Source organism: Podarcis bocagei (genome assembly GCF_964188305.1).
Source record: "Podarcis bocagei genome assembly, chromosome: 7".
NCBI lineage: Eukaryota > Metazoa > Chordata > Lepidosauria > Squamata > Lacertidae > Podarcis > Podarcis bocagei.
In genome coordinates this window covers 82,355,093-82,370,955 of record NC_138132.1, presented here as the reverse complement: position 1 = coordinate 82,370,955, position 15,863 = coordinate 82,355,093, and the positions used below count along the sequence as shown (strand labels likewise).

Here is a 15,863-nt window from a genome sequence, read left to right as displayed (position 1 = left end):
AAGAACAGAAGTGAATGAGTACAAACAGGCAGGATATATGTGTGAAATATACTTGGAGTCGAGAGTGGATTTCATGCTCTTTATTCAGCTCATAGTAGTGAGGATGAATGGAAGTTCCCCCAGAATGTCTGCTTTATATACATTATTTACACAAGGGGCCCCACTTGATTGGCTAATTCCGGGATTCTCCTGTAGGCCAACAAGGCTGGATTCTATTGTTCTAGGACCAATCAGACTACTGCATTCTGAATCCTATTGTTCTAGGACCAATCAGACTGCTGCATTCTGGATCCTATTGTTCTAGGACCAATCAGACTGCTGCATTCTGAATCCTATTGTTCTAGGACCAATCAGACTGCTGCATTCTGGATCCTATTGTTCTAGGACCAATCAGACTGCTGCATTCTGAATCCTATTGTTCTAGGACCAATCAGACTGCTGCATTCTGGATCCTATTGTTCTAGGACCAATCAGACTGCTGCATTCTGAATCCTATTGTTCTAGGACCAATCAGACTGCTGCATTCTGAATCCTACTCAACTCACTACACAACACCGTGGTTCCTTCCTTCCCAACTGCTTCTGACTGGTGGGAGAAAACGCAGGACCGATTGGATGGGCTCTACTTTCCTGTGCATACACAAACACACAGGGAAGAGTTGCAGCCCAGCAGGAGAGCACCTGCTTTGCATGCAGAAGGCCCCAGGTTCAGTCCCCGCTGGCAGCATCTCCAGCCAAGGCGGGGAGACAATCCCTGTCTGAAACCTCTGAGAGCAACCGTATTCTGCCAGTCAGTGTAGGCAACACTGAGCTAGATGGACTCAGCAACAGGCAGACTCCTATGCTTCCATTTAAAGGAGCCCTTTCTTCATGAGGACTAGGAACTTGCTTTGTTTTTAATTTTAAAAAGACCACAGCTCAGCCGTGGGTGGGGGGGGGCATCTACTTTGCATGCAGAAGGTCCAGGGTTCAATCCCAAAGAAGGCCTAATCCAGTCCAGCCTCCTGTTCTGACAGTGGACACAGTGGTATTCTGAACCATCACTACCTTAGAGGCAGAGCCGAGCTAGTAGGCATCGGGAATAGTGGACGGAGGCCTGCCCCTTCTCAATGGGTGGCGGAAAGAGGGCTTTACTCCCCAGGCCAGGTCTTTGGGGGGCGAGGGGAAACGCCCCCTTCCCCTCCCCATCTCACCCCCGTCCCGTCCCGAGAAACTCCAGGCCAGCTTTGCCGGGAGGCTGGTGGAGCCAGAGATTTGGGGCGGTGCTGCTTTGGCAAGGGAGGGGAGGAGGAGGAGGAGGAGAGGCGGCCGGGAAGGAGGGGTCGGGGTGGGGGGAAAGAAAAAGTTTTGCTGGGACCGCCGCGGGCTCGCCCTTTCGCCCGGCGAGCGCTCTTGCAGGAGGAGAGCGCGCGAGAGGCGGCCGATGCGCGGACGGGGCATCTTTGGCGACATCCCCCCCAGCTGCAGCAGCAGCGACCGCGCCGTCGAAGAAGCGAGGAAGGAGGAGAAGAAGGAAGGCTCGGTGCGCGCTCCCGGGCGCAGGCGGAGGAGGAGGAGGAGAACGACCCGAAGCTCTTGCTGCTCCGCGCGCTGCAAATGGGAGCCGGGAAGAAGGAGCGGAGGAGGTCGCTGGGCTCCCCCTCGACGGCGCGCCCCTCCGGCGGCTGCTTCTGCTGGGCGCTGCTCCTAGCCGCCGCGCTCCTGGGCGTAAGTGGCGCTGGATGGTGGTGGTGGGGCGCTTGGCCAAAGCGGATCGGTGCTGGGCGTCGGGGAGATCGGAGGTTGGAGCGGGAGGGGGGGGGCGTCCGGAGATGCCTTCTCCTTTCTTCCTGCCCCCTTCCCTGCGCCTGGCTGGCTCCTGCCCCTCCCCGGCCGGCCCTGGGTGGGGTGCCCGCCTGCCTGCTCGCCTCCGGGGCGTCTAATTTTAAACGTGGGGCTGGGGAGGCTATTCATGGCGCGGCTGGCGTCGGCGGGCTGGCCCAGGCCCGGCTCGGCCGGCCACCGGGCTCCGCCACGTCCCCGGTGGAGTTTGGACCATGCTCGGCTGGAGGGCGCGCGGCGGCGGCGGCTGCCAGGTGGAGAAATGCCGGCGTACCCAGGGCACTCTCCATCCTTCTCTTCTCCTGGCCCGGCTCTAAATTTAAATGCTGACGGGCTCCAGAGAGAGAGACAGGGAGACCCGTAAAAATAGCAGTCTTAAAATAAAATGGAAAAGTGTTCGGAGCGGCAGAAACTTGGCCGCGCTCTTCGAGGGGCGAACATTGCGCCCGGATGGAGAGAGAGGGTGAAATTTGGAGAGGTGGGGAAGACCTGCCCACCTGTGGTGCCCCATTAGGGGGGATTTGCCCCCTAATGTGGGGTTCTGAGTGTTTCCACACCACTGGTACCCCCTCCCCAAACCACATTCCTTTAAGGGAGCCGCGTCCAGCAAAATGGCGAGATCGCTGGGATCCAGTTTCTGCGCGCCGTGGGCGACTGGGTTTTGCTTCCTGGCGAGCGGAGAGGCGAAAGGTGGCAGCCCGCTATGTGGTCTGTGGGCTTTTGAGCTGGGGCAGGGGTTTGAGGGGTCCGACATTGGCGCCCCCTAGGCAGGTGTCTGATTGGAGGGGGGGTCCTTCAGCGGCGACAGACGGCTCCTGAATTCAGCGCGTGGTTGTGGGAAGAAGTTGCTTTCTATTACCGAGTCAACGCCTTGATCCAACGCCTGTGTTGTCTGCACAGACTGGCAGAAACGGCTCTGTCCGGGTTTCAAATGTGGGGCATACCTGGAGGATGCTGTGTGGGGATTGAACCTGGAGCCTTATGGTTCTATAGGGGACTGCATTGACCCATTTAGACCCAGACCGGCAGCATTGATCCATTTAGACACTGACTGGCAGCAGCAGTGGCTCTCCCCAGGGTTTCAGGTAGGGGGGAACAGCCCTGCCAGGAGATGGAGGAAACGTACAGGCCAGGGAGATGGTCCGCCACTGAGCTTGCCTCCTTTCCTCATTTGAGGTTTTCACGTCAGGCACCAAGATATTAATTTGGCTTTTCCAGCCAACCACACACCCCTCTCCTGACTCTGCCCTCTCCTCTCGCTGTGCCAGATTCTGCACTGTTGCTGCTTTTAGAAGATGCTCCATTCCGAAGCCATGAGCTTTTGCCTCCCATGTTTAACCACCCGCCCCTTGGCAGCCAGCTGTTCCAGCAGCCTCAGTTCCCCCTTACTTCAGCCTCCCAGCAAGCCCAGTACATTTCCGAGCACAATTCAAAGTGTCGGTGCTGACCTTTAAATGCGTCGGCCCAGTATATCTGAAGGAGCGTCTCCACCCCCATCGTTCAGCCTGGACGCTGAGGTCCAGCGCTGGGGGCCTTCTGGTGCTTCTCTCCCTGCGAGAAGTGAGGTTACAGGGAACCAGGCAGAGGGCCTTCTCGGTGGTGGCACCCACCCTGTGGAACGCCTTCCCATCAGATGTCAAGGAAATAAACAACTATCTGACATTTAGAAGACATCTGAAGGCAGCCCTGTTTAGGGAAGTTTTGAATGTTTGAAGTTTTATTCTGTTTTTAGTGTTCTGTTGGGAGCCGCCCAGAGTGGCTGGGGAAACCCATGCAGATGTGCGGTGTATAAATAATAAAATTATTATTATTATTATTATTATTATTATTATTACCCACCCTCTTGACCTGCTGCCTTTGCCATCAGGGGAGGGGGGTGACTGGCAGGCCAGCCTGCTCTCCCCAGGCTAGCCAGCCTGCCTTTCCACCCACACAGCCAGACCTCCACACTATGCGCCGCTAACAATGGCCTGCTTTGTGCATGGCTCTCCGAGGGTTATGGGAAGAAAGAAGGGGGGAGGTCCATGGCCAGCCACTCCTCGCCCTGGCTGGGCCCTTTTCCTGGAGGGCACATTCCTCGAGGCCTCCCCGTGGTATGGCCACACCCTTGGCAGAAGGTGCTGCCGCGCCACTATGTGCTATGCACACAGCCTGCTGGTGTGCGAAGGAGGGGGGCCAGCTGGGGACAGGGGTTGGGGTGGGGGAGAATGTGCCATGGGGTTTGGGCCAAGTCGAGGGAAGTGGGGGCAGCTTGGCGTGCCGGGCAGGGCTGTGGCATTCGGAAAGCCCCCCGTTGGTTGCTCTGGAGCGATGGAAGGAGGAAGCCGCCTTGTATTGAGACAAGACAGCCGCTCCACCTGGTTCAGTAGTGCCTGCACTGGTTGGCAGCAGCTCTCCTGGAGACACCGGGGACCTTGCACATGTGAAGCAGGTCCTCTGCTGCTGTAAAACGAAACCAAGTTGCTAGTTCTCATGGTCGGATTTAACGAGAGGCTCAGGAAGCTGCCCTATAGTGAGCCAAAATGTTCCATTGCTGGCTGGCAGCAGCTCTCCAGGGTTTCAGACAAGGGGGCAGTGGAGAGATGCTGCCGGGGATTGAATTTGGGACCTTCTGTCTGCCAGGCAGGTGCTCTCATGCTGAGCTTCAGCCCTTCTCTCAAACACAGGAACGGACAAAGCTGCCTTATGCTCAGCCAGACTTTTCCTCCCTCAGTATTGCCCACACTCTCCAGGGTTGCAGCGGGATTCCAGCCCACTGTGAAAATGTGAGAGTCTAGTCCTCGTGGTTCTGCAAAAGGGCTGATTTAAATAAAAGCTGCCTTATTCGGAGTCAGACCATCGGCCCATCCCACTCAGTATTGTCTGCACTGACTGTTCGTGGGATTTCTCTTCCCAGCACTACATGGGCGTGTTGCCAGGGATTGAACCTGGGGCCTTCTGCAGGCCAAGCAGTTGTCCTACCACTGAGCTACGTCTGTTCTCCAAAGGCCTGCCTTCTGTCTCCTCTTCTCCCACCCCCAGTTTTTAGGGGTGCCTGTCTGGGCTGGGGACTCTGGAGAGAAACAGCAGGTTGGGGGACACATGTCCTTTCCTGGGGGGGGGACTAGTTTCCTCCTCCTTTCCCCAACCCCCACCAGCCTGACTTCTTCCTGCACCCCACCCAACACACACACATGCCCTGGCTTGCTTTTGATGGGTGGTTTGATTGTGGAATTTGCATGCGGGGGGGGGGGAGAGGAATCCCTCATCCCAGGGTGGGATCCTGTTTGCGCTTCTGTGTGAAGTGGGGAAATGAAATACGAGGCATGGCGGAACTGTAAACAGCTCTCTAAATATAACCCATTTTTTGCGCCTGGGTTGGCGAAGCTGGGAACGCCCTCTTTCCCCCCCCCCTCACCCCCCGGACTTTATTTGGGCCTTGTCTCACTGGCAGGCAATCTCTCAGAAGTGCTGCGGGAACCCAGAATTTGCAAAGGCGGTGATGGTGCGGTTTCTGGCTGCTTCGGAGGCATGCGCAAAGTGCCTTCTACCCCATAAACACCAGGAACAACTCTTGTTCTTGAATCTTGCTTGCTGGTTTCCCCAAGGCATTTGGTTGTCTGCTGTGAGAACAGGAGGCTGGACTAGGTGGGCCATTGGCCTGATCCTGCGGGCCTCTCTGATTAGAGCCAGGGATTGAAATCAGCTAGGCGCATTTTGCACCTGGCTGTCGGCCACTTGCGACCAAGTGAAGATGCCAGGGCTCCAGGATCGTGCCTGACATCTCTTGCGATCTGGAGCTGTGTGCCTGGGGATCCATAGATCTTGCCTGCTTTTCACATGCTAGCAACACACCCCGTAGAATTCTGTCTGAGATTTTTTTTTTAATCTGCACAATCAGAACGAGATTCAGGGACCGAAATGTATTGGAAAATACGACTGGCCACCCAAAATAGCAAACTAGACAATTCGTTTTGGCGACTGTAACCCTGGTTTAGGAAGCCATTTGACACCTAGCTTATATATCGTGAGTTTCTAACACTGGGTAGCATACAGATTTCAGACTTGGTGTCTCTTTCTGCCCGAGGGGTGACTCCCCAAAGAATGGGGGAGCTAGATTGTTAGTACACTTATTTTTTGGCTGGGTGGGGGAGTTTGGGGTGGGTTAAAGATAGTCATGGAAGAAATGCTCCCAGGGTTGGAAAAAAGCTGTTCTCCAGAAACACAGGAAACCTCTTTATACTGAGTCAGACCTTTGGTCCATCAATCTCAGCATCTCCTACTCTGACTGGCAGCAGTGCCACAACATTTCAGGCAGAGAGTCCCTCCCAGCTTTGCCCAGAGAGATCGCTGGGGATTTATTATTATTATTTATTTATTATCTTAGTTCAGGGCTGGGGGAGATCTGAGCCCTTCGGATTCCCTTATACTATGAACTTGCATTTTCCCAGCCCATTGGCTGTGCTGGCTGCTGGGGGTTAGAGTCTAGCAACACCTGGAGGCCCGCAAACTTCCCATCCCGGAACTAGACCATCCCTTGCCTTCACTGTCCACTAGCTACCACCATCACATCTCTGCCTTCTTTTAATGGTAAAAGGTAAAGGGACCCTGGCCATTAGGTCCAGTCGTAGCCGACTCTGGGGTTGCGGCGCTCATCTCGCTTTATTGGCCGAGGGAGCCGGCGTACAGCTTCCGGGTCATGTGGCCAGCATGACTAAGCCGCTTCTGGTGAACCAGAGCAGCGCACGGAAACGCCGTTTAGCTTCCCGCCGGAGCGGTACCTATTTATCTACTTGCACTTTGACGTGCTTTCGAACTACTAGGTTGGCAGAAGCAGGGACTGAACAACGGGAGCTCACCCCATCACGGGGATTCAAACCGCCGATCTTCCGATCGGCAAGCCCTAGACTGTACGCCGGCTCCCTCGGCCAATAAAGCAAGATGAGCGCCGCAACCCCAGAGCCGGTCATGACTGGACCTAATGGTCAGGGGTCTCTTTACCTTTACCTAACTGCCCATCCAGGATATTTAAGCACCTGTCTGATTGTTTAGCTTTCTTACTTTTCTTTTTTTTAAAAAAGAGAGATCTCAACCCATTTTCTTTACATGCGGAGATACAAAGGGGGGGGGGAATATTGAGGTTGTATTGTACACAATTAAATTTAATAGACTATCTGTCCTGGCTGTTGTGTGACTATTCCCCCACTCCTTTTGGCCCCCTCCCCTATTTCCAGCTCCAAGCCAACATCTCTCTCCTTCCCTAGGTGAAGTTGACCCACCTGAGTTTCCCTGCAGGGATCCCCAAAGGATCCCCTGGAGAAGAAGGTTTGCTAGATGACTGTTAAAACACTTATGGCTTTTCAGTTGAGAGAGCAGGATGGAGGCGCAGAAAATGATGGAGAAAGCGGGCGAGGAAAAGGGACTTCTCCCTCTCTCGTAACACACAATAACTCGGGGCTGCCCCATAAAGCTGAATGTTGGGAGATTCAGAACAAAGAAACGCCCTCTTCACGTAGCATATAGATGGACTATGGAACTCCCTCCCACAAGAGGCAGTGACAGGCACCAACTTGGATGGCTTTAAAAGAGGTTTGGGCAAAGTCACACAGGAGGAAGGCTCTCCAGGACTACTAGCCAGGATGCCTATGACCTGCCTTTGCCAATAATAATAATAATAATAATAATAATAATAATAATAATATATTTATACCCTGCCCATGTGGTTGGGTTGCCCAGCTGCTGTATTGTTTTCAACAGATCCAGACTGAGCAGGACTTGGAAACCAAATAATAATAATAATAATAATAATAATAATAATAATAATAATAATAATAATAATGATGGTAGTAATAATTTTATTATTTATACCCTGCCCATCTGGCTCGGTCTCCACAGCCACTCTGGGTGGCTCCCAACAGAATATTAAAAACAGAACCAAACATTAAAAACTTCCCTAATCAGGGCTGCCTTCAGATGTCTTCTAAAAGTCAGATAGTTGTTTATTTCCTTGACATCTGAGGGGAGGGCGCCACCACTGAGAAGGCCCTCTGCCTAGTTCCCTGTAGCTTCACTTCTCACAGTGAGGGAACAACCAGAAGACCCTCGGCGCTGGACCTCAGTGTCCGGGCAGAACGATGGGGGTGGAGACGTCCCTGAATATCAGTTGCTGGTAAAGTACAGGAGAGGAGAGGTCTCTTCTGCTCAGATCCTCCTTGCAGGGGCCTCAGGTTGTGATTCCAGGCTAGCTGGGCCCTCCATTCCCCTGATCCAGCGGCCGGGCTCTTCCGAGGGTGCGGCTTTCGAAGGGAATGGGGTGGGCTCACAGTTTTGAGGCAGGTCTGGTATGGCCTTCTTAGCGCATTCTTCAGGGAGGCTGTGTGTGTGGCTTCTCTGCCTTTCCTGGGTGTGTGCCACCCCTTGAAGGGGTTAAACCGCACCGTCCTTTCCTCCCCCCACCCCCTACCTCTGCGGAAGAGGGCAAAGGGCACCAGCAGGAATGTCTGATAAGCCAGGTGGGGGCTGCAGGCAGCAGCGCCCATCAAAGGCTCCCAGGCTCTGGCGGGAGGGAGGTGGCAGAGAGCAGATCAGACTGGGGAGGGCCAGAGAAATGAGAGGCGGGTCTTCCGTCCTCTGGCATGCAGGCAGCTGGCAGGGCTAGCTAGCCAGCATCCATGGCCTTGGAGGTATCAGGGCAATTTGTCCCCATGACTGCTGCTGGGTCACACCAGTGACCCACCTCGTCGGGCATCCCGTTCTCACACTGCCTGATCAGATGCCCATTCAGTGGGAAGCCCTCGGAGCGGGACCTGAGCGCAGCAGCCGCTCTCCCTTCCTGCGGTTTCCAGAAACTGGGATTTGGAAGCATCTTTGCCTCCGACCGTCGAGGCAGAGCATGGCCAGTAGCCACTGACAGTGTTATTACTGCCTAATCCTAGACAGCATCTTAAAAAGCAGAGACATCACCTTGCCAACAAAGGTCTGTATAGTTAAAGCTATGGTTTTCCCAGTAGTGATGTATGGAAGTGAGAGCTGGACCATAAAGAAGGCTGGTTGCCAAAGAATGGATGCTTTTGAATTCTGGTGCTGGAGGAGACTCTTGAGAGTCCCATGGATTGCAAAAAGATCAAACCTCTCCATTCTGAAGGAAATCAGCCCTGAGTGCTCACTGGAAGGACAGATCCTGAAGCTGAGGCTCCAATACTTTGGTCACCTCATGAGAAGAGAAGGCTCCCTGGAAAAGACCCTGATGTTGGGAAAGATGGAGGGCACAAGGAGAAGGGGAGGACAGAGGACGAGATGGTTGGACAGTGTTCTCGAAGCTACCAGCATGAGTTTGACCAAACTGCGGGAGGCAGTGGAAGACAGGAGTGCCTGGTGTGCTCTGGTCCATGGGGTCACGAAGAGTCGGACACGACTAAACAACAACAACAGTCCTCTTGTAAAGCCAGCTTGGTGGGCATCGCTGCCTCCAGTGGGAGGGAGTTCCGTAAGCACACAAGGAGAACCTGCTGGATCAAGCCCACCTGGTCAAGGAGGTGCCCCCTGAGCCTTCTCTGCTCAGGCAATCTCTCTTTCTCCCTCCCTCCCTCCATTCCCGGGGCCCCACCCTGCCATGACTTGCAGGGAGAATCCCTCAATCGCCTGCAAGCGTCTTGAGGGTATCCTGGCAGCGCCGGACGTAGGATCTCTCACCCGAACCCTCAGGGCGCAGGCAACATCTCTTGATGTCAACGGTCATGCTTGTGGCCTTTGTGTCTCTCCCCCCCACATCCCCTCCACCCCCAATCCTCTCCTTGCAGCAGCTGCTATTTTTGAGCCGGCCGTGACGGATAAATTAGGCACTGTTGCTCGGGAGAGGAATGTGCCCATTCCTGGTCCAAAGCCCAAGCAGGGAATAGCCATGGGTCTTTAAAAGCTATTCAAAGATGGGCCGAGGGGGTGGGGGGAAAGGAGGTGAAGGCCGGCGGCGGCCTGAGGGAAGTCGGTGAGCCTCTGAGCATGTGCAGAGTGTGCACTGCCTCCTGGGACGAGCTGCCTTTGCACGCTGACCTGATGTTCCTGCGTTTGTGCAGAGTGTGGACCCCGGTGGTTTGCCTTGGACACACCGGCCCCCTGATGCCCAAGAGGAGCCAGTTGCCCCCCTGCACGAGTTCATGTGCTCAAGGCGAATCGCACGTGTGAGGGGAGAATTGCTGTTGCACTTGAGTTCTGCTTTGTTGTTGTTTAGTCGTTTAGTTGTGTCCGACTCTTCGTGACCCCATGGACCAGAGCACACCAGCCACTCCTGTCTTCCATGGCCTCCCGCAGTTTGGTCAAACTCATGCTGGTAGCTTCGAGAACACTGTCCAACCATCTCGTCCTCTGTCGTCCCCTTCTCCTTGTGCCTTCCATCTTTCCCAGCATCAGGGTCCTTTCCTGGGAGTCTTCTCTTCTCATGAGGTGGCCAAAGTATTGGAGCCTCAGCTTCACGATCTGTCCTTCCAGTGAGCACTCAGGGCTGATATCCTTCAGAATGGAGAGGTTTGATCTTCTTGCAGTCCATGGGACTCTCAAGAGTCTCCTCCAGCACCATAATTCAAAAGCATCAATTCTTCGGCGATCAGCCTTCTTTATGGTCCAGCTTTCACTTCCCTACATCACTACAGGGAAAACCATAGCTTTAACTATACGGACCTTTGTTGGCAAGGTGATGTTCTGCTTGTATAATAATAATAATAATAATTTATTTATTTATACCCCACCCATCTGGCTGGGCTTCCCCAGCCCCTCTGGGTGGCTTCCAACAGAACACTAAAATACAATAACCTATTAAACATTAAAAGCTTCCCTAAACAGGGCTGCCTTTAGATGTCTTCTAAAAGTTTGGTAGTTATTTTTCTCTTTGACATCTGGTGGGAGGGCGTTCCACAGGGCGGGTGCCACCACCGAGAAGGCCCTCTGCCTGGTTCCCTGTAACTTGGCTTCTTGCAGTGAGGGAACCGCCAGAAGGGCCTCGGCGCTGGACCTCAGTGTCCGGGCAGAACGATGGAGGTGGAGACACTCCTTCAGATATACTGGACCGAGGCCGTTTAGGGCTTTAAAGGTCAGCACCAACACTTTGAATTGTGCTCCAAAACATACTGGGAGGCAGTGTAGGCCCTCTGCCTGGTTCCCTGTAACTTGGCTTCTTGCAGTGAGGGAGCCGCCAGAAGGCCCTCAGCGCTGGACCTCAGTGTCCTGGTAGAACGATGGGGGTGGAGACACTCCTTCAGATATACTGGGCCGAGGCCCAGCTTGGGGAGCTTTCCAAATGGGAGAACGGGATGTTGGACTCAATGGGCCCCCTTTGGCCTCATGCAACTGTAGGGCTCTTAGGACCGAGGTTCTTAGACAGGTCCCCTGGCAGTAAATATGAGCTTCACGCAAAGGTGGAGCTTCCGTGTCCAGAGGCAGTCTACCTCCAAATGCTGGTTGCGCTGCATGTACAGTATGCCAAATGCTTGGATGTTTGGATAAAACCTCCCTGTCCAGTTGCGGATACTCAGGTCCTGTTTGCAAGCTTTCCAAGTAGGACACCTGGTTGGCCACTGTGGGAAGAGGATGCTGGGCTGGACAGGCCCGGTTTGGCCTGATCCAGCGCCTGAGCTCTCCTAAGGTCTTTGTCCTGGCACTGGTAAGGCTTTGCACTCTCCTTCGCTGGAGGGTTTCAAGCAGAGTCTGGATGGCCATCTGTCATGGATGCTTTAGTCGAGATTCCTGCATTGCAGGGGGTTGGGATAGATGACTCTTGGGGTCCCTTCCAGTTCTATGAGCTAGGCTGCTTTTCATCTTGGGGCCACCCTGCTTCCCTGCCCTCAGCCTTGTGAACATAAGAAGAGCCTGCTGGATCAGACTGACCAGTTGTGGGAAATTTGCAAGCAGAATTTGAGCACACGAGCCCTTTCCCCCGCCTGTGGTCTCCAGCAAGTGATATTCGGAAGCCTCCAACTGTAGAGGCAAACAGAGCATAGTCACCATAGCTAGTAGCCATTGATAGTCCTAACTGTGAATTCGTCTAATCCTCTTTTAAAGCCGTCCCTGTTGGTGGCCATCGCTGCCTCCTGTGGCAGGGAGTTCCACAGTTTAAAGGTACCGCCTGAAGAAGTCCTTCCTTTCAGCTGTCCCAAATCTTCAAACATTCATCTTCGTTGGATGTCCGCCATATTATAACTTTTCTCTATCCACTTTCTCCATTCCATACATAATTTTATAAACTACTGCATCGCCTTGCCTTTTCTCTGAACTTTCTTTGCCTTCCTTGCCTTCTCTCTGAACCTTCTTTGCCTTCCCTTCCTTTTCTCTGAACTTTCTTTGTCTCCCTTGCCTTTTCTCTGAACCTAAAAGTCCCAAACACCGAAACCGTTTCTCATAGGGGAGTCACCGCTTTCGCTGAGATTCCTGCCTTGCAGGGGGTTGGACTGGATGACCCTTAGGGGTCCCATTCTACAATTCTATGATTCCCCACCCCTGATCACTTGGGCTGCCCTTTTCTGAACTTCCTCCAACTCTGCAACACCCTTTGAGAGGGGAGGCGACCAACACAGTCCGCAGCGTTATTCCAAATCCCCATAGACTTGTAGGACAACGTCCTGCTATCGGGAGGTTTGTTCGCAATTCCTTCCCCGCGGACGTTCTGGTTGCCCTTCTGCCAACCTGTGGCCCAGACTGAGTGCTGCTTCCCACCTGCTCCTCCGTCCATCTTTCCGCCCCCCCCCCAGGGGCTGTGCTCATCTCTCCCTTTTCCCGTTCTGAGCAAATAAGGCAGATTAGGGCTTGTTTTGACTGGGGTCAGTGGGCACGATGCCCGCACGTTGGCATCTGGGTGCCAAGTTATGCACGCTCTGGGCTGGGCTGGCCCTTTGCCCAAGGGAGAGGAGGAGGACACGGCTGGGTTGGCATGAATGGGCATGATCGCAAACAGAGACACAATCGCCTCTTGGCAGCCGCGGAGCCAAACGGGTGGCCCCGATTCTGGGCTGAGGGCATCCCGCTGCCTCACCCCTCTTGAACCTGGGTCGGCAGAGGGATTTGGGGGCCATTCGGGACAGGAAAAGGAAAAGCTCCGAAGGCCCCGCTGACGTGGGTCAGCCTTGGTGTGCAGGAAGCAAGGGGGGGTGGGACTCACTATAAATAACCTCCCCTCCCTTTCTCTGAGAGCTGGCAGTTGCTCTGCTCAGATCTCCTGGGCTGTCTGGGCCGTTCCCCAGCCTGGTGCCCACAAAGATGCTTTGGACTTCAACTCCCATCAGCCCCAGCTCTTTTGGACCACACCCCCCAGCCCTCATGCCCATGGATGTGAGTCAGGTGTTGCAGCCCCTGCTGCCTGGACGCAGGGCTCTGGCCCAAGAACATAGGGTGCTGGTCCCTCTAGCTCGCCTACACTGGCTGGTAGCAGCAGCAGCAGCAGCACTCCAGGGTTCCAGGCAGAGTTTCTTTACCCATCCCTCCCTGGAGGTGCTGCCAAGAATCAAACCTGGGACCTTCTGCATGCCAAGCAGGTGCTTTACTGCTGATCTGTGTGTTCCTCTAACAGCAAAGAAATATTCTAGTCCTCATGGTTCTCAAAAAAGGGCTGATCGATTTGGAAGCAACCTTAGGCAGAGGCAGAGCACTGGACTGAACCTGGGACCTTCGGCATGCCAAGCAAGTGCTTTACTGCTGCATACCTTCCAACACTTCTCTGATGAAAATAGGGACGTCCTGTTCCATAACAACAACAACTTTAATAAAAAAAATTCCTTCCAGTAGCACCTTAAAGACCAACTAAGTTAGTTCTTGGTATGAGCTTTCGTGTGCATGCACACTTCTTCAGATACACTGAAACAGAAGTTGCCAGATCCTTCTATATAGTGAGAAGAATCACAAAACAGAGAAACCAGTAGGAGAACACTTCAATCTCCCAGGACATTCTATACAAGATCTCAAAGTAGCTGTTTTACTACAAAGGAATTTCAGAAATAGACTGGAAAGAGAAGCTGCTGAATTGCAACTCATTACCAAACTTAAAACCATGGAGAGACCTGGTCTGAACAAAGACATTGGATTCTTATCTCATTATACATGACTAAGCCATTTTTCACCTTCTCACCCCTTGCCTTTTCCTGTAAGACCTATTACAGTCGTTAAGAGTCGTCAACAAGCTCATCTCAGCTATCTGCCTATCTCCCATTCCCACCACCCTTCTGAGTAATACCCCTCCCCACCTTCTCACTATATAGAAGGATCTGGCAACTTCTGTTTCAGTGTATCTGAAGAAGTGTGCATGCACACGAAAGCTTATACCAAGAACTAACTTAGTTGGTCTTTAAGGTGCTACTGGAAGGAATTTTTTTATTTTGACTATGGCAGACCAACACGGCTACCTATCTGTAACAACAACAACTTTATTATTTATACCCTGTCCATCTGCATGGGTTGCCCAAGCCACTCTGAGCGGCTTCCAGCTAATAATAATAATAATAATAATAATAATAATAATAATAATAAACATTAAGGATGGAAAAAACTTCCATATAGAGGGTGCCTTCAGATGTCTTCTTAAGCAGGTGTCAGCAAACTTTTTCAGCAGGGGGCTGGTCCACTGTCCCTCAGACCTTGTGAGGGGCTAGACTATATTTGGGGGGGGGGTGAACGAATTCCTATGCCTCACAAATAACCCAGAAATGCATTCTACTCATGTAAAAACACACTGATTCTCGGATCGTCCGCGGGCCAGATTTAGAAGGCGATTGGGCCAGATCCAGCCCCCGGGCCTTAGTTTGCCTACTCATGTTCTAAAGGTTATACAGTTATTTATTTATTTATTTATTTATTTATTTATTATAATATCTTATTAGGTTTTGACAGTAGAAAAGTCTAGAAAACACAAAAGGCAAATGCAAAACAAATACAAAAACACAAAAATACAAAATACAAAAATACAAACATTAAACACAAAAAGTAGAAAAAACACATATAAAAGAAAAACAAAATTTCTCTCTTTCTTAATCTCTCCACTTTAAATTAACTTATTTTCCTGACTTCCTCGCGTCTCCCATTATTGTATCCCTTTTAAATTTAGTTCAGCAAGTTATACAGTTATTTATCTCCTTGGCTCAGTTGTCGTATAGCTCTATACCCTCCAACTTTTCTTTGAAAATAGAGACCCTCCCCCCAACATTTATCTGATGAAAATAGAGACATCACCCCAACTTTCTCCGATCAAAATAGGGGCGTCCTAAGGAAAAGTGGGGCATTCTGGGATCAATTTGGGAACTGGGATGGCTTCTTTAAATCCAGGACTGTTTCTGGAAAATAGGGACACTTGGAGGGTCAGTACTGCTGATCTGTTTTGTTCTAACAGCAATGAAACATTCTAGTCCTCACAGTTCTCTTTTTATATAAATTTTTATTAGTTTTTTACCATATCATTTTCAACAATACTTTAACATCTTAGACAGTTTTTTTGACTTCCATCAATCACATCTGAAAATTTTCCAATCTATTCACTTAATATACATTTCTTACTTTCACTATTACATTTAAATCTCATAACTGACATCTCTATTCTTTTTCTACTTTGCAATATTCCGTATATTTCTCCTTACAAAACTTCCTGTAGTCCTAATAACGTAACTTGATTACAGTTGCTCTTCAAATAGTTCGGATATTTCTTCCAAGCTTCTGTGAATCTCTGGTCCCGCAGGTTTCGAATCCTTCCTGTCATTTTATCTAATTCGGCGTGGTCCATTAATTTTGTCTGTCATTCTTCTTGAGTCCTCACGGTTCTCAACAAAAGGCAGAGATATTTGGAAGCTACCTTAGGCAGAGGCAGAGCTCTGAATTGAACAGGGCACCTTTTGCATTCAGGGCTCTACCCCCAAACTGTGGCTCGTGCCTGTTTTGCCGAAGCCATTTTGGGACCCTCTGTGAGTATTGTTTGTTCCTCCCAGGCAGGCCCCGGGCTGCTTCCCCCTCCCCATTCACTTTGCCGGATCTGCTACTCCAAGGTTGACATGTAACATTAGCCATGCCTGTCCTAGAGGAAGCAGCGAGGCTGAAGTTACA

At 51.9% G+C, this 15,863-nt stretch overlaps 1 protein-coding gene across 17 annotated transcripts in view; it reads left to right on the top strand.

The window, feature by feature from the left end:
- Positions 1–1,294: 1,294 nt before the first annotated feature.
- HSPG2 (heparan sulfate proteoglycan 2) overlaps positions 1,295–15,863 on the top strand; it is a 224,478-nt gene continuing 209,909 nt past the window's right edge. For 16 of the 17 annotated variants that reach the window (XM_081202846.1, XM_081202842.1, XM_081202856.1 and 13 more), the window contains exon 1: positions 1,295–1,706. In XM_081202846.1, coding sequence (XP_081058972.1) covers positions 1,596–1,706 — 111 coding nt within the window. In that variant the 5' untranslated portion in view covers positions 1,295–1,595. Of the gene's footprint in view, positions 1,707–1,805; positions 1,814–15,863 lie in introns of those variants that run through there. The other variant, XM_081202843.1, reaches the window with a different exon arrangement.